The sequence below is a fragment of the Balearica regulorum genome, chromosome 11 (assembly GCF_011004875.1).
Source record: "Balearica regulorum gibbericeps isolate bBalReg1 chromosome 11, bBalReg1.pri, whole genome shotgun sequence".
NCBI classification, from domain to species: Eukaryota; Metazoa; Chordata; class Aves; order Gruiformes; family Gruidae; genus Balearica; species Balearica regulorum.
Window position 1 is genome coordinate 21,703,376 of NC_046194.1, and position 19,131 is coordinate 21,722,506.

Below are 19,131 nucleotides of genomic sequence, written 5' to 3' on the forward strand. Positions count from 1 at the left end.
GGGGTGGCCTTGAGCCCCCCCGCCCCGTATTTCAACAGCAAAGGGTGCCTTTACCTGTACGGTCAGAACAAACAGCCCCAGGGGGTGACAGCTCGGGAATGCCCTGGCTGCGCCCGTCTCCCTCGGGGTGCCATGACGGGTGGGCGACGGCGCTGCGGGGCGGGGCGGGGGGGGCGTTGCCATGGCGACGCGCCCCGCCTGCGCCTCAGGGCGGGTGGGCAGCGGGGCCCCTCCCACCGCTCCGCCCGCCGCTCCGCCCACGAGTCCGCCACCGTCCCACAATCCTCTCCTGTCCGGCCCGCGCAAGATGGCGCTGCTGGGGGCTCCGCGGAGCCTGGCGGCAGCCGTCTCCTTCAAGCGGCGGCTGCTCGCCCTCGCCTTGCTGCGGCCTCCGGCGGCGGCCGCCGCCGCCTGCGCGTACGGCTGGCTTGGGGGGAGCCGGCGGCAGCGGGCCCACGCCGCCCCGGGCAGCGGTCAGGTGCGTGGGGGCGCCGGTCCCGGCCGAGGGCGGGCGGCGGAGGGCGCCGGGCGGTGAGGGGCTGAGGAGGGGCTCCGGGCCCCGCGGTGCTGCCCCCGCCAGCTTTGTGAGGACGGCCTGTTTCATCCTTGCCCGGTTGCCGTGTTGCAGGGGCCCGGTGGGGCGGTGGGAAGGCCGGTGCCGCCGCCTCGCTCCCGGAAGCCGCCCGTGCGGTCAGCCCCGGCGGGGAGCCCCTGACAGGGGGGCTGGGGCGGGCATGGCGCGGTGCCGCCCTGGCAGAGCGCTGTGCTGGTCGCTGGGAAAGTCTTGGGCAAGTTTGGGCCCAGACTGCTTCAGGCTGAACCTCTGCCTCCGGTGTGCTCGTGTCTAGGTGACCGTCCTGGCTGCGGTGCTCCCAGCATTTGAGCGTCTTTTTGTGGACAAGCATTAAAAAAACCAATGCCTTTGAATGGATACCAAGCGTTTGTATAGAGAATAACTTACGCTGACAGCTAGTTTTGCTGTTATGTAGGGCAAGGAGATTGCATTTGGAATTCCTTCTGTCAGCAGTGGAAGGCTGTAATATGTTCCAGTGAATGATTTTTTTTGTTACAAGTAAAGAATTGCGTACGTATCTCCAATTGAATGAGTCCAGCTTTCAGTAATTCAAATGGATTTTTGGAAGTGATGATGGAAGTGCATCTCAAAGATGGACTGAGTGAACTTTCCGTAAACTCTCAGATAGCTCTTACTGCCGTTTGACAATAACCTTTTTTTAATTTTCACACACACACACAGAGTACTGCTGTTTATGAGTAGCTTTTCATCATTACCTGCCTTGATTAGCTGCCCCTGACAGGAAGACAAAATCTTTTTCCCATGTACTTGGATACATTAAAATATAGCTGGGTACTCAGTATTGTCCAGTGTTTCTGGACACTTATTTCAGATGTTAGTGAATACATAAATGTCAGTGTTACCATGGTGATGTATAGAAGTATTAATTATAATCCTAATGTGAGAAATGCTAATTCTTGCTAATAAGTTGTAATTGCCACATGTTGCTAAATGTTGATTTGCACTAGATTTTCTGAACTAGAAAGCTAAAGCTACAGCTGTAGTGTGTGTATATGTATACACACATCTCTGTAGCCTTTTAGTTTTTAGGCATTTCTGTGTTAGAAAGTGGTCAATTACACTTTTTTTTATACAGTCTGGTGAGGAATTTTTATGTCACTTCAGCATCAAGTTCTATTTGGATGAAAATTAGAATTCATTAAATGCACAAGCAAAATCTTTCATTTTTTAAATAAAAACTTTGTGCCACATTATGACAAATAGGCAACACACTATGTAAATGTGTTGCACAAATTTATTTTATTATTATCTAGCAGGAGATTCAAACTTAGTCTTCTGGAGTTTTTGGTTATAACGTTCTTCAAAATTTTGGAACTAGTTGGCATGATTTAGCATTTAATTAAATTTGCTGACAGAGGAGAATAGGAAAATGCACTGTCCTGGGATTTCAGTTTCCTTTTTTTCTTTTTCCTCTTCTTATTTTTCAGCTAGTTCAAGAAATACTGTGCCTGTACCAACAGAAGTGACTGTCAAAAGTTGTCTAGGTACTTCAGCAGGTTGTGTTTCTATGTGATTAGCCACTGATTTTTTATAAATTAGGTAGTTTAGCATTTTTAAAAAATCTTCTGGGAGCGAGTAGGTACATCCTATTTTAGTTTCAGCTATTTAATTATTTTGCGATGTTTATACACTAATGAGGCCGGTAAATATTTTTAATCAGCTTATTCTGGAAGCTTTTCTATATATTAAAAGAATTGAAGAAACACACCTGGTTTTGCATTTAAAAAGTACTTAAATTTGTTTGCGATGGTCCTAAGCTGCACACTTCATAGTCATCTGGGAATAAGGTTTAATGCAAGTAGGGCCTTCCCGGGAGGGCTTGCCTCCTGTGACATGATTCTGCCAGCAGCATGGTGCTTCTCACTGCTGTAGGAAAATCACTTTTGTGAGTAAAATCAACTGTACAAGCACAGTTCTGCTTCTATTGATAGAACTGCACAAATAGCAGAGGTTTGTGACAGCGTAGCTGTGCCAGTCAAGAGTTGTGCCTTTTACAGCTCAGAGTGGTAAACAGTATAGCCATAGCTTAACTCGTGAGAAGAAATGTGATTAAGGGAAGGAAAAAGCTCTGGTGAAGTATGACCATGAAAACAGTTACTAACCATTCTTTTTGAAAAAGATTATTTCAAGCACTTACCTGTCATCCTTCTACTCTACTTTGCATCTGTGCAATACTTGAGCCCCCTCATCTTCATTGTTTCGTGTCAATTTTAAGCTTTTTTTTACACTTACAATTAATTGTAAGCTTAATTGTATTATAATACAATATATGTATTTTCTATGGCACTTGGTACAATGAGATTCAAATATAGTAGAGTTGTTTGGGTGCTGTTGCATTACAGATCCATGTCTGTCTTCCCTCGCACTTACATTTTTCAGTAGTTTTGATTAGAGTCTTGTTTTCCTGAGTAATAAGACATGTAACAGTTGTATCCTGGAGAGGAAAATAGCTAACTTTATGGAGGGGGGAAAAACAGATGTCATAAATATTGTGGAACTGTGATCAGACCTCATTTCTTCATATTGAGATCAGTTTGTATTTCCGTAAATGTCGCTCCTTCAGTTCATTCTCCTGTGGCTGGAGCAAGCAGGGGTTCGTCATGTCAAAATTTTCGAATTTAGGATCTCTGCTGAGTAGTGATAGAAAGAATGGGCATGTTGGATGTGCCCTGCTTGGTAAACTTTGAAAAGTAATCAAGCAAAGACTGTTTGTTTTTTTTTTCTGGAAGCTTAGGGGTTTTTTTGTAGAACAGTTTGCCTGCATCCAAAACAAAAGCAGTGACAAATTCAATTTGATCTAAAACTTAAATGGATGGAAAATAGCATTTGACTGAAAAGGTCCAACAGTATTTAACTAAGGATAATTATTTTACTAGGAATCTGTATAAGTCAAGAAATACACTGAGGAGTGTCTGTCAGAGAGGGCTTTGGCAGTTGTAGAAAGCTGGGCTTTGTAAATTATTTTAAGTGTAACGGTAAAAAATAGAAGAGACTTTTTTTTTTCCTTGCATTATCTTGTCCTTCCAGCTGCCACACGAGATGATAAAGAGCATGTTCTTCTGCATAATTTAATAATATCCCTTGCTGTGGAAGTGGTTGTAAGAGAAATTTCATGTATTTTAGTTAAATTTATTTATATTCTCCCCCTCCCTTTTTTTTTAACCTAAAGCCTGATTTATCCTGTAACTTTATACTCATGTTTGTTGTTCTGATGTCCTTTTGCACATCCGTGTGCATTGCTAAATTCTCTTCTCCAAACTTTGATGGTGGAGATGAACAGCGTGATGCATGGGAACTATTAATCAGCGGTCTCCGTTAGTCAGCAGTCTTGACTGACAGATACTTGCTTTGTAACAGAGAATTTGAAATTCCTTGAGTTACACTCCCTGTAGTAGGGGGTGCTGTGGTGTAAATTGGGGTGTCTGCTGTGATGCTGCATGGGTTTCCAGTTCTGCCACTGAGACGTGTTTTACTAAACAAGCCAAATGTGAGGGTATATTAGTATGACGTTATGGGGGAAACTCCTTAAGGTATCTCTTTGTTAACCTTCTTGGTTTCATTTGCTCTGCAGAGCAATTGCCTGTTGTTAAACTTAACTCCTGTGAAGTTTGTTGTTCATATTGGTGACAGTTTAGTCTGTATTTATACCAGAGTATTTTTGCCTTTTCTCTCATCTTCCTCTACTCTTTCCTATTTATCTTTTCTTTTCTTTTCTTGCCTTGCAAACTCAGCAAAATTAACAGTGGGATTTGAATACTGTACAGGTACTTGAATCCTGCCTTTTGTTGTCTTTTCTGTCACAGTTAATTTAAAAAAAACCACCCCCATTAGATTAGTGCAGTATGTCTGGAATAGTATGTAACATACTCCAGAGAGAAGCTTCTAAGTATGGATTTGACCTTGTGCAAATGTGTTTAATCCCTGTTGTTTGTTTGCATTTATAGTATTTAAACTACTACCAACAGTCCTGACACTTTAGCAATATGACTTTTATGTGCAATCAGTACTAGACATCTGTTTCATGCTTTAGAGTATATAGAATCATATCCAAAAATACATTAAAAGAACATAATAGTACAGAGGCAGGCATTCAAAAGTTAGGAAATGCCAGAATTAAAGTTCCCTGCATAATTTCTTAAATTCAGAAGTAAGCAGGACTTGCTCCTGCTCCTTTAAAACAATAACCTGCTAGTTTTATCTGTTGTAATAAGGTTCAAGTATGCCTTTCCTTTGTAGTCTTAAATCTATTGGGAAAGAGTTGTAGTGAGGGCAAGTGGAGTCCCAAGTCTGCCTGCAGGATGTGCGGGGAGTGACAGGGTAAGCTGCAGTCCCGCTCATTTGGGCAGTTTTGCTAACAATACTGTGATGGCCGGAGGACTTATCAGTAAATTAAATTGTTCACCTTGATTAATTCTTTATTTCTTTGCTGAGACTTGGCTTTTAGCAGGAACTTGCAAGAGGATTGAAACCTCCAATCTTCCAGGCTCAAGACTGAAAATAAGAACTTTTTTCCTGTGTACCTTGTGCAAGTCTTTTCATCTTTTTTGCTGTATTCACCTCTTAGCCTATAAACTGTCATGGGGTTAATGCAGTAAGTGAGACCAGATCTGCTGGTGTTTCAAGAGAAGTTGTTTCTGTGGTGGTGTTTGTCTCATATGTCAGTCAGAAGAGAACTTTGTGAACTTGGGGTCAAAGGATATGAATTATTAATAAAATATTTTTATGATGCTCTATGAGTCCACTCTAGAAGAACAGTAATTAGCTTCTTTCCAATAGCTGTTGGAGCATCGGTTGTCTACTCCCATGTACTAGGAATATACAACAACAAAAATGCCTTTAGAGTTAAATACCTGAATTTTGATTCTTACTGTACTCAGGATTTTTTTTTTCTTGCAAGGCTGAGCAGAAGAGAATGGTACTGTTCAGGAGAGGTTCCAGCTGGGTTGTCTTAAGAGAATCCAAAGCATGGTTGTGAGCAGTGGTTCATCAGCCCCTAAACTCCCGTTGGGTATGGTGTTAATAGTCTCTTATCAGCATCATGTGTTTAAGGGAGTATAGATGCTGGCATAAGGATGCTGAGGGTTCAGTACACTGACTGCCCTCTAGGCTGTAGGAGACCGGAACTCTGTCTCCTTGATGTGAACGTAGGACTCGTTGGTATTAAGCCTCTCGGCCTGGATCATGTTTCTGCTATAAATTCTAAATTGTCATAATTTAATCCATACTGCTAAATGGGCTCTGACTGGTGAAGCCAGTGGAGTTGTATTGCTGTAACTGCATTTGAATTAGAGAACACTGCTGCCTTTTGTCTTGGTTGTACAACTTAATTTCGTGTTGGATCCCAGGTACTTCCCAGATAGCAGTTACTGCTTAGAGTGCTTACTCCTCCTCTTGCATGTTGGTGGGAATTTTATCCAAAATAACCGTGCCTTTGTAATCATTACATTAATTTGCAGTAACTTGGGGTGTGCATCTTGAGGTCCTTCTCTTTTTCCATTATATTTTCAGTTTATGAAACTGTCACTGCTGATATGGAGAGCATATTAGTTTAGATGGAATCTTCTGTGCTGACGTGAAACTGTAAAGTTATGAGTGTATCTACAATGAAGTGTTTTATAAATGCAGCTCCTTCATTTAAACCAGGTCTTGGAAGCATCAGGGTAGTTCACCCAGGCCAGTTAGCTCTACTAAGTGCAAAATGTATAATTCTTATGTTTGCTCTTTCTCTGTATGTAATGTCATATAATGGAAACGTTTGAAATAAGCAGGTCCCATGTGGTGACTTGTGGGGGGAATGATCTTCACTTCCTTAAAAATGACTGCCTAAATTATAACTTATGGTATGTGTCTTAGGACAAGAGCAAAAGAATGTTTAAGGCAAGGTATAAAATATATGAAGGTGCAGCTGTTTGTCAAGGTGAAAAATACCCTTTTTTATGATCAAGTTCTTTTTTTTTTCTTTTTTGACATTTGTCCTTTGCCCTGGGCTGATGAGCAGTTCTTTTGCTATTTTGCTCTGTGTTAGTGACTTTTATATAGTGTGAGGTATATGCTTAATATTGCAACAGAGCAGTAAAAGATTTAACATTGAATGTGTCAAAGATGACGTGGCACCATCATTGCTAACCAAAAGAGAGATCTGTGTTTTGCCACTGGGGAAGTGCTGCCAACTAGTTCACCTAAGGAAAATAAATGGTCCTTTGAAACTCTTGTGGAAAATTAATTGCTTTCAGTGTAACATGTAAAGCATGCTACAGTTGGTACCTAGCAGTATATCTATTAAAGATGCATTGATGGATCTGTGAATATTGGGTATGTTGCGTCCTGCTTACCTAAAACTTGTAGTCAGCAGTGCTCTAATTTCTGATAGCCCCAGTGCTTCCCAGTCCAGAGCTGCAGCTTTGATTAGCCTTGTGGTCTATGAGACAAGCATGGCATGAGCTGAGCTAAGAGGAGTTGGAAATGGCAGAACCTGTAAGCGTAAGAATAACAATTCATAATGAAAAACAGAACAAAAGGATATTTGAAAGAAGTCTGAAGACAACCTGGGAGAAAATTAAAATGAGAGGAAAGGGAAAACTTTGGGTTTCATGGTACGAAGAAGAAACGAAGTCTGATGGGAGTGGGGATTTAGGGAAGGGAAAGGTTCATTGTCACTTAGCATTTTTAATAGTTGAATGTAATTTATTTTACAGCTGCTCCCCACCAATTTTCTTTTGTGGTCAGTTGTTAAAAAACAAAGCTGTCTGCCCTGTTTTCATGTTATGCTTATTTACATAAACTAGATGAATATTCTCTGAATGTGAAGTGCATGTTCTACACGAGTCCATTTTCACTTCCCCCCCCCTCTTTTATTCTGTAGATTCCACCAATCTGCAAGCAAAGATCATGGCACAGTCCGGGGGGAGATTATTCAAGGCCGTTATTAGAGGCTTCAGAGGTAGGTATAAATTGTTGTTCTTCCTGCTTGCATGTCAGAGGAAACTCAAGCCCTTGGAGCATGTTTCAGTTTAGTCTTCTGTTGTTCTTTTTTTTAAACTTCACCATTTACAGTTTTGAAATGCAGCAGGTTAAATGGCAAGTTATGTTTCTGCCTCTAGACAAGGAGATAACTTTGCTTAGAAGCCTCAGAGTGTTGCACTCTCCTCAAGAAGTCTTTTTGAATCTTTAGAAACTAATGCTAATACAGTAACTTACAAAGAAGAGTTCTTAAAATTGTAGATTTTATGTGTTGATACTTAGATTTATGTTGTCAGGCATAGAAAATACCAGTGCATAGAAAGCTGTGAGTTTTCCTTGAGTATGTATGAGGGCTTTATTACTGCAAAATTCTGCTTAGGTTGTGGAATATCAAGAAACCATGGAAGTTTATTCTCATCATTCTGAGCGCCAGGATGTCAGGCTCTTATTTCGAAGAGGTCTGCTTGCCTTATTACTGATGTAAACATAAGGAAGATGCAATTTTTACTGTTTGTGGAATAATTATGACACATTTCTAAGTAACGCACTTTGCTTGAATGAAGCTAGGAAATGTATTTGTCTTGGTTTTTTATTAAAAAAAAACCCACTCATAGAACTGACTTAAGCAGCTAAAATCTTTGGAGGGTCTTTGGGACTTCAAAGCATTAAATCTATCTAGATTGTTTTTTATAATACTTTTCTTTAAAACATGAAAAGTGAAATACTGATTTGGGAAACCCTGAGGTCGCTATCAAACCATATATATAAACTGAGATTCCTAAAGAGCTTTTACATAACTCGAACCCAGAAATTGTCAACATGTAGCAAATCTTTTAAACAAAATGCAGACTTTTCTTTGAAAAGCTTTAATACATCTATTGTTTGTGGCAGGCACTTTGAAGTTGAACTTGGAGCAATGCCTAGTGTTAGTGAGTTCTTATTTTTTAGTACATCTACGTGCATTAATAAATTCAGAAATTTTCTCCTTATTTATTTAGCATGGAATCTTGGACACATGCTAAGAGAAGTGAGTGTTTGTTTTTAAAAAGCAGGTTCTTTTCCTAACCTGCCCCTGTACATGCAGTATGTGGATTGCAGCAGGGGCTCTGGACCAGGTTAACTTGTACCTTGTCAGATGGCACCAGTAGGTGGTTCTCATCCTGATAGGAAAGAGAAGTGTGAAGCAGGCTTATTTATTAATTTTATTTGGAGGCAAAATAAATCTTTATGTACATGGAAAGAGTCTAATTGGTTAAGTGTGTTCCACTTAACATATAAATGCGCCTGAGTACGGTTATCCTCCAAAACTTTGATTTCTTTTCTATGTTCTTTAGTCCGCTTTTCAGTTCTTTTAACTGAACATTTTTGTCCTTTTCAGTCCTTTTAACCAAAATATTTAAGGCTCTTATCTTTACTTCCTGGCTGCTTGGAACATGCTTTTTACTATGCTACTAGATTCATAGTCCCTTTCTTACTGTTGTTTCCTTAAGCAAGGCAAAGGGTTTTTTTAGTGCATGCTAATATCTTTTATTAAAGCAAGCTGAAACAGTTGGAGGATGAGGTGGGGAATACAGACTAGTAGTTCTTTCTATTGGCTTTTACATGCATGTTTCCTGAGGTTCTTGCAAATTGACTTTTCATTTTCACACAGATCCTCCTGAGGTGGCGACTGATAGAAAAGAGAATGTGTTGGCATGGTCATGCAGGTGGAGGGCTTCACACAGATCCAAAGGAAGGGGTAAAAAATTGCTTAATTAGTATTGCTTTTTAAATAAAAAATGTGATCAGCTCCCCCCCCCCCAAAAAAAAAAAAAAAAAGCAGAAGACCAAGCAACAATTTGTGAAAAACTGTATTGGTAGATATTTGAATACTATAGTGGAGTAGATACTGTTTAATTGTCAATGTAGGCTTACCAGCTCTTAAATCACCAAATGCTTGTAATAACTGTGTTGAAAGTGTTTCAATTGTTTTGTTAAAAATATAATCTTAGTGTCACACACTCCTTAGAAATTGGCCTGTGTTATGTTAAGATTTTTTTTCATGGAAGTTATGTTCCATTGTCATTTATTGTGGGTTTTTTTATTCTTGTTTATGACGATACTTCCCTGTGACTTGACATTCAGGATAGTAGAAATCATCTTGTGGATGCAAGTTAGTGCATCAGTTGGTAAAATTGCAATTGAAGCAGGGGGGAGAAGTAATTAAACTGCATGTATTTTTTCTTGGGCTTAATGTTAATACATCTGATATATTTTGACTATTTATATTCAGGAAGTTAAAATAATTATGATAGGTATGTAAGGAGAAGCAGTATCTTTTATTAGACCAAATGATCACAGTTAGAAAATGAGGCAAGCTTTTGGTTAAAGCAACACAATAAAAACTTTGCATGATTAAAATTGCAAAATCAAAATTCTTGAATTTATGTAACTTTTATTTTCTCACTTCCTGTGCAAACTGACTTCTGATACTTGGTGTATTTGCGGAATGATTCTGCGTGATGATTATAACTTGTTTAAACTTGGGTGGGATTTTCCTAAAACCGGTGAAGACCATGTTGATGACAAACTGAAATTTCAGTGCAAATCCAGGTCTTTCAGGGCTGGTTTGCTCATGCTTAACTGTGATAATGTCTTTCCTGCAGCCTCATTTGTAAAGAAACTGAAGAGTTAAACCTAGGATTTCTCTTGTATTTTGGTCAGAGTTGTCCCTTCATTGAATCCAAACCTGTGTGCTTCAGGCAAAAGTCAGGAGAGATGCTACCAAAATTTATGAAATTCCCTCTTACTAACAAAGCATAACCTAAAGTATAGCCAGCTTGTTTTAGCAAACATCTGTGATCTTTTCTGCATAAGGCACAGGGGGAAACAATAATTGGACATCTTCAGTCAGTAGTACTGCTGGCTCTGCATGTAACATTAACTTCATACAAATTTTAAGACCCTCCTTGCAACAGGTGCAGGCTCTTTCAAAGATTTTCCTAAGCAAAATGGACTTTAACGTTAGCAGGCTATCCTTCTCTGTGTTTACCCTAATTATATATGTTATGGAATATAATTATTATGGATTGAATGTCTCCTGTAAATGGGAGGAGGGTATTGTCCCCTGTGTTGTCACTTGGTGATCACACATCCCGTTGGGTTTAATTATTCTTGGGGGTTTTCTTCTAGAATTTCTGTTTGCCTGAGTATGTTGATTGACTGAATGTTTCCTGTTTGCTGTCATAACATCATTCTTTGCAACTCCATGGAAAAGACTATTTTTTATATGCATAGAACAAACTCACCCTCTTATGATTTAGTTGCAAATTCATTTCACAGACTCAACTTCACAACTGACCTATCTTCAAAAATACCACAGAGGGCCATTTATTCTTTCTTTTAGAAAAAGCTGTTTCCTGAAATGCAGACATTTTTCAGCTAAACCCCTTTCCATGTGATAGGCAGCTTGCAGGACAAATTAATTTCATCTAATCATTATAGATATTACATGTTTAATCATCATGTATTTTCTTTGAAGTTACTATTTCTCAAAGGTCTGCAGTTTAGCATCATTCAGAAACTTAAATTTCAGGGTTTTCTCTGGTCAGAAAGGAAATTGAAAGTTCTGTTTAACAAAACACTAGTAATGTTAAGGAATAGTGGATGATCCTTAACACTAAAACTCACTAGGAGTATGTCAGCCAGAAATTTTGATGCCAGCTGATATTTTCTTATTCTGCTAGGCAGTGTAAATATTCCAGTGGCATTCTCTGTTCACCCATTATTTGCAGCTATTCCTGTATAAGCCAGTCCTCTGACTTTTTTATTTCAATAAATTGATTTATAATGTAGTTAATGTGGGATGTTGTCATTTAAGGCTGTTGTCTAACTAAACGATTACCAGCTGTTAAGGATTGTCCAGGAGACAATACTGAAACTGAAAACAGTATTGTTCTTTATCACCTTTGGGTTGTTTTTTTTTTGTGTTAGTCTTGTACGCAGAATAGACAGGAATAAAAACTGGTGTGTGACTTGTTGCTAAGCGGACATGTATTGCTTTCTTATGGAAAGACCGATAGTCATGATGGAGCCCTGATAATTAGCCTTCCCCTACCACGGTTTCACTCAGTTGCTATTTAGTTTGCTAGTCATTGCTTGCCTTCTGTGGAGGGATGGATAGTTTGAAGACAAAAGACTATACTTTTTTTCCCCAAAGTTTGGAAGGAAGATTCAGACCCTAGTTTGACATTTATTTAAGCTGATAAGGCAACTGAACAAAGAATCTTACCTCCTCCTCACTGCAAGCTGCGTATCACTGACAAACAATCTAAATGCCTCCTGGTATTAAAAAAAAAAAAAGAAAAAGTCCTGTTCTTAGCCATGCTTTTTCTCATCCTACTGAATTTGTAGGTTTACCTGACTCTTTGAGACAAAACCCTGCAGCAAACACTAAAGAGTTTTCTCCCAGTTTCACAGACGGAATCAGTTCGTTAAGGTGTTTCATGAGCTCCAGAGGTGTTGCGAGAAAGGGGCTGGCATTGTACAGCTGAGTGCTGCAAAGAGGAAAAAGCTGGGGAGGAAGCAAGCTCTTAGTGGTTTGCAGGATAACCTCGTGCAGATGTAAGACAGCTTGTGCTCGTACAATAAAGAGGATAATACAGCTTCTGGAGTGAGTACACAGGGAGCCAGAACTGGGTCTTTTTTTCCTTCATCAGCAATGACAGCTTAAATGCAAGTCAAACTACCATTTTCTTCCATCATGCTTCTGATAGCTCATCATCCTGGCATAGGCTTTATCCATAAAGTCACGGGGTCAGCCCAGCGATTGCTTTGCAATACTCAGTCTTGGAGATTGTGAGGAGGAACTATGACTTTTTTCTCCTCTTTAGGTATTTCAAAAGGTCCAGAACCTGGATGGGATGGGGGGGGATGACAGGAAGATAGTTGGTGTTCGTTCCTTTGCAAATAGTCTTCAGTATTTGGTAGTGTATTTTAAAAACGTGCTGTATTCAGAAAGAAGAAAAGGCTTTTCTTCTTTGCTCCCTGCTATATTAGATTTATAATACTTATCCTTCCATTCCTTCCATTTCTATAGAAATAAGCCTTGGAAGAACATATAAAACATTCCCACCACTTAAAAGGGGGTAAAATAAATGCATCTCTTACCCTTTTTATATACCACAGAGAATCAAAAAAGGGCCTGAGTCCATTAAACAGATTGCTCATTTTAATTCTTAATGTTGCCGCTTGCGTATTTAAACCGTTTTCAACTCATGTTTCTGTACAACAGTAACATTTATTTCATGGTAAACTTTGATGTAATATGTGTGCATTTTGCATCTCCTTTGATATTTCTTCTTGTTCCTTTGCAAGGCCTTTGGCAAATGACTGGCTGCCTCCTGACTTTTTTCTGAACGGATTTACTTCTGTCATCGTTCAGAGCCATGAAGAAATGGAAATAGATTCCTTGTTTGCAGCCAAAGTATTTTGTTCTTTTTAATAGCTTTTCTGTGCAAAGTCTGGCTAGCCAATAGCAACATATAATTAGAACTGCTCTGGTTGCACTAGTATCTTTTGTGTTAATGCGATACCATTTTTTTAACTTCCTTTTAACCTGTTAGTGGTGATCAAACATTTTCCAAATGTTTGAACTGCTACTTATGCATATCCTTAGCTCAAATGGAAAGATTCATGTATATGCTGCAGCAGATACCTCCATCTCCTGAATGGGTAGGACACAACAGAAACAATTTTGCATCCTCTCTTCACTTACAAATCTTTCATATAACCATTTTTTTAAAAGTTGTTTGAAATGTGCTTATACTGCGTAATGCTCCAATACATTTGCAATTGTTGACAAAATGCAATCTCTCTTCCCCTTTGGTTTTCTTTGAAGCTGTGACTAGAAACACCGAGATGAATTTTCCAGTGCTTTTAAAAGTTTACATTTATAGGATTGGCTTCCCCGCTTGCCTCAGCAATCTTAACTTTTAACAGAACTCTCCTTTCTGGCTCATTCACACTGGACCTTAACAGAGAATTTCTATTCTAATTTGTTTTCTCAAATTTGAGGAAGGAGCATTTAAAGTACACAATCTAGTGAGGGAAACATTAAAACGTATTGTAAAACTCCCCCTTCCTACTAGCTTCTGTAATGAAAAGTCATCTTTAAAAGGTGTGGACTAACTTTTTCTCCCCCCCCCCCCCCCCCCAATATTGCCTGAAGTGGAGAGATTAGCTGCTGCTTGCTGCCCTCCCTTCAGCTTTAGATAACCTTCCTGTCTTTCAAGTTAACCCCAGGGTAGCCAAGAGAGAAAAAGGAGTTGTTGGTACTTGTGCTGTGTCTTACTGTGCTCTTACTCTCCGTTGGGTAGCAGGGTTGAGGCTTCTGCTAGTATATTTATGTTTGGCTTGGGAGGTTAGTTGAATGTATCTCAAGCATAACTGATACAGAAATCTATCCATCTGTAAAATAACCTATATTTATGTAAAAAAAACCCCGACAGCCAAAACCAACAACAACCACCAAAAAAAAAAATAATCCCAAAACAAAACCCCCAAAACTGCAAACCAAAAAACCTGACGTTTCTCAAGAAGACTTGTTGACTGAATTGTGATCTTGTTTATGATCTTGTTTAGTGATCCAAATGTATAAAATTCCTTCTTCTTTATACAGTTATTTTGTTTCCTGGAGTCTCTTTGTAATGTGATGCTTTTGTTTGTTCTTTCCAACAGCTGAAAGAGATAGATGCCAAAAAGATTATCAGAGCAATGTTGTCTTATGTGTGGCCCAAAGACAGACCAGACCTGAGAGCCAGAGTAGCCATATCTCTGGGGTTTTTAGCAAGTGCAAAGGTAAGAACAGGTACTTCGTTGTACTGTGATAGTTACTATTCATCTGGAGTTTGTACAAGGAATAATTTTCTTTTTTATTATTTAAGGGCTTTTACAATCTTCAGATGTCTTTTTTCTGTATGAGGAGCAGTAACAGCTTGGATTTTGTAACTGTGTGTGGATGCATGTGATAGACATATGTGTGGTTGGGGAGGTGATGATGATGACCAGAACTTTTATTTCCCTGGCTCACATTAGTTTTCTCCAGGTTCTTCCATTGCCGTTTAATCATTGACATCACAAGTTATAGGAAATGTGAGTTAAGGGTTGCTTACAGATTTTCTCTTTTTGGTTGGTGCTGTATCTGTCAAACAGGATTTCTTTGAGGTCCTGTATCAATTTTCAGCTCTGAACTTAAGCAGTGTGGTGGTACCTACTCGCAAGTCTTGCCATGCCATGGAAAAGAAGATTTGAGCTTCAGTCTTTTTTTTGGTATTTCTCTCTGACATGACAGTGGAATTTCTGTTGTTTCAGGGACTCCTCTGTTGTCCTAATGTGAAAGAAGCTAATTTATTTTTTATATTGAATCATGCTTTTGTTCAAAGGATTTTTCTTGTCGTGTTGTGATTATGAAATGGAGGATTGCTCTTACCGTTACTTCATTGTGTGAAGGGATCTCTTATACTCTTGCCTGCATCAACATTAGTGTTTATTGGTTCTTAGAAGGAAATTGGCTTGCAAAAAAGCTTTCCGCAGATTAATGGAGGATATAATTCAAATTTTGTGCAAACCTTGTAGAAATAGCTCAAAAGAGGAAATGTTAGCTTTGTGCAAAAAATCTTTTGCTTTTGGAAAAAAAAAATTGATTGTGAGTAAATTGAGTGTCATTGAGATGTGTGGCTCAACTGACTTCCTTCAAAATATGGCAATTTTAACCAAACGGAAAGCTAGTATTAGTATCTTGCTGGGATAAGCTAAAGTAGGTACTACTTAGCAAGGACTTTTAGCACTTAAGCTAGTTGCACTAGCAATTTATTAGCATTCAGCGACATTGCCATGTTATGAAAAGAGAGAAGGAACAAAATTCAGCTGTGTAGGTGATAAAGGAAGAGGGCTTGGAAGAGAACTATGCTCATTTATTTGAGCTGAAGAGGAAAGGCCGATCACTTGGTCTGCAGCTCTTTCTCATGAGCAATCTATCAGGTGCTAGCTGGTTCTGTCTACAATAGATATTTTGGTTTGTGCTGCTGTTCAGGACGTTGTTGATAATGCAGGTGACAACATGCAGAATATGGCATGTATCTACAAGTAAATTTCCACCCTTTTGGTATGCTCATGTGAAATACGCAGCAGTGCTTTCGATTACGCTTAAAAACATTCTAGGAAGCTATCTGCTCCAAATGCAGAAGCTAGGAGCATTTTGCCTGTATACTGTACGGTTGTTTTCCCCATAATACTTAACTGATTTATATTCTTGGTTCATTGTGGTTTTGTGATGTATATTTAAGAATACCCCACTTAACAGATGGCTGTGAAAAATCTCCTAACTCATTTATTTTTAAAGCCTGTAATTAATAATGTGGATAATAATCTGAAGGGAATTTCAAAGTAAGTTTGAAGTATTTTCTTCTCTTTCTCTTCTGTTCTTCCCCCCACTTTTCTAATTTGTTGAGTTATATGATGGAGAATGTGAATCCAGAATCTAATCCTGCATGTGGCAGCATTGTACCTTGCTTTTAGGAACTCTGTAAATGTTTCAAGGAGCTTTCTGGGGTGTAACAAAAACCAAATTGATGGCCAGGATTGCCTGACTCTTGCATATAGCTCAGTATTCAGTATAATACAGAGCTGTTATATTTCTACTGGGAGGGAGAGACATTTCCCCTGGTCAGAGCGCCAGATGCTTAATTGCTCTTTGGGGAAGTAACTGGATGTTTGGATCTCTGTTAAGTGTTCCCTTAAATTTCCTACTTCAGATTCTGTACAAGGCAGCCTGGAAGCCCTAATGTCCAAAGCAGATTTCCAGAAGGAGAGAGGAGAAAACCTCTTGAGCTTTGCCCAGGTTACCTGTTAAAGCAGAAGCGTTTTGTGAGAGAGTTTGTTTTGGAAAACTAGGATTTCACTGGGAAAACACACAACAAGGTCTCTGCAGAATATGTATTATGACTGACTGGAGTGAAAAATTACACTCATGTCTTCTAGCTATCCTTTGCTAACGTTCTTGGTTTTGTTCTGTTTCTGATAGACCGCACAAGCAGTTTGCTAAAGTTTCTCTGCTGTGCAGTTGTGTCAGCACAAGAATGCCAGCGTATCTTTCTCCTCACTGCAGTCCTGGCCCAATTTCTTTGTTCGCTACAAACCAGTCTGAATCAGAAGGATTTGCATCCTTGTAACAGATTTTGCCTAAAGGCTGCTTGTTCTTACGGGTTTTGCACAGAGAACTGTATGGTCACAATGGCTACTGGTCACCCTCCCGCATAAGAAATAATTTTTTTTAAGCCTTTTGGCCAGTTCTGTCTGAGTTTGTCAAAAGAGTTTGTTGAGGTTTTATACCTCTATATTTCTAAAGAAGTTTCCATTTAGAAGAACGGATTCAGATGGTGACTCTGAGTCAGAAGCTGTAGGGAACCTTTGATTTTTGTTGCAAGAAAACTCCAGAGAAGCCACAGAGGAGAGGTAGGCTGTGAAATCCTTAGGCACAGGAAAAACTTTAGGAGTTCATGCCCAGTTTGATTTGGGCTGGCTTACCCACAAAACACTAAGAAGCTGGAGATTATACCTCCTTGTCCTGCTGCTTGAGAAATAATTTGTCTTATTTCTTATTTCTCTTTCAGTCTTCCAGTTCAGTAAAGTTCAATTGCAAAACAAAAGCCAGTTTGGGTGCAGCTACTGAAGAGCCTGCAGTTACAATCTGTCTTTACTCCTTTTGTGGGGCTCAGTTGCCTGTCATTGGACAAATTATTGTGATTTTTGGTTCCTTTTTGTCTACACATAACTGCTAGTAGTATTGTTAGCCTTCAAAGTGAGCTGTTTTTATGGCTTTTTATGACTGGGAGTCTGACAGGATGGAGTCTGCTCTAGGGCTAGTAAGGTCTTTTTTTTCCTTGGAAGATTTGTTGTATTATGACACACTTTAAATTTTTATCTTAAATATTTATAGCCTATCTAGACGTGTGCGATCTGAAGGATGCAGCAGGAAGATAGGTGAGAGGAGTACACAAGGCATTATCTGTTTTCAGACACATAGATTAGCCTGTTCAGGTTTTATGTATCTCTTCTTTCTTTTTCCACATTCCCTCTCCCGTTTCCTGTCTTCTTGAGTGGGGTATGTATAGTGAATGCTTCTTTACTGTTTTCTTCACTTTTTCTTCTGTGGCACAAGAAGAAAAAGTGCTCAGGCTTCTGAGAAGCTGGATTAAACACATGAATATGACAAAATCGCTTGTCACCTCCATTAGCCTGTAATGATTTTTTGGCCTCTTGGTCACAGACTGAGCATGTGGTGTTCGTGAGCCGGAGAAATCATTCGGACTATCTGCATTTCTATGGATCTATCTGCTAATTCTGTAAGTTTCAGGAGAAGAAATTGTGTGGCTAAGGAGGGAAGACAGAAGTGTCGTGTTTGTAAATTTTGTCTGCATGCAAAGATAACTGTACCTGTCTGATCAGTTAAGCATCTAGGTATGATCTTGGTGTTTGAGCCCTTTTTGTAGGCTCAGGTGGAATTAGATAATTGCAATCAACCTGTAGAATCTGTTACCTTTTTGAGAAGTTTCAGATGAAAAGTATCTTTAATTTTTTTTTCCCCTTATTAGCAAAAGCACGTTTCAGGTCATCATTAAATTCGAAGGTGGCACGAAGCTTCTTCCCTCTTTTGGACTACGTTTTATAGCTCCTGTAGCAGCCTTACCTCCATAAGGGATGGAGTTTTTATTTCCACAAATGGAGTTGTTGGATGTGTACATTTATATTGGTCCAGAGATAAATTCAGTCATCTTCATGTCAACGTTTCTCATTGAATTATTGGCAGAAGAAGAGTTCACTGTAGACCAGTTTTATCGTGTTGGGGCTCAGCCTGTCACTCATTCATCATCTTTATTAAACAAGAAATACTGGGAAGAGCAAAATGAAAGATAAGACTGTTTGCCTTAAAAGTAGTGTAGTCCCATGAGGGACTAGAGATGATGCATTGTCAGCTTAAAACAGTGCAGTCATTTAAAAAAATGTTTAAACTCATTTAAGCATGATGCATTGCAGGATAACGTGCTGTTAAATGTGGGCAATTGAGTTGGGATGACTTCATGGGTGCTGTATTTGCTTTCCAATAAATTCAGGTGGGGATAAGCTATTAATTCAAAATTATAAATAGAAAATTTACAAATTTATATTGAAAGGGTGTTTTTAACGGGAATTGTTATCAAGCTTTCAGGCATTAGGAAGAGGAGGGAAACCTACCTAGATCCATTGTGTAAGACAATTGTTTTGCAGGGTAGCTTGTCATACCATACCTGGGTGTGCTTAAAGCTTTTTCTTCTGTGCCAGCAAATCCAGGCTGCCGAAGAGATAGCTGTAAGTTTATGTGGAAGGCAGTAATGTTGCTTCCATTAATGTGAACGTGATCTCATTGACGTAACAAACTGAGAAGAAAAGGCCTGTTTCCAATAATGGCCTCTCATCTCTCTTGCTATAAACTTTGTAAGATTAACTTTTTTTTCTTCTTTTTTTAAAATTACTGGAAAGCAAACTGTCTTGATTGCTAA

General features: G+C 39.3%; 1 protein-coding gene across 1 annotated transcript in view; it reads left to right on the forward strand.

Annotated features, from left to right (window-relative positions):
• The first annotated feature begins 274 nt into the window (after window positions 1-274).
• Window positions 275-19,131, forward strand: part of ABCB7 (ATP binding cassette subfamily B member 7) — a 36,013-nt gene continuing 17,156 nt past the window's right edge. The window contains exons 1-4 of the mRNA XM_075763683.1: window positions 275-478; window positions 7,458-7,535; window positions 9,207-9,293; window positions 14,273-14,392. Of these exons, the coding sequence (XP_075619798.1) occupies window positions 308-478; window positions 7,458-7,535; window positions 9,207-9,293; window positions 14,273-14,392 (456 nt within the window). The 5' untranslated portion in view covers window positions 275-307. The remainder of the gene's footprint in view (window positions 479-7,457; window positions 7,536-9,206; window positions 9,294-14,272; window positions 14,393-19,131) is intronic.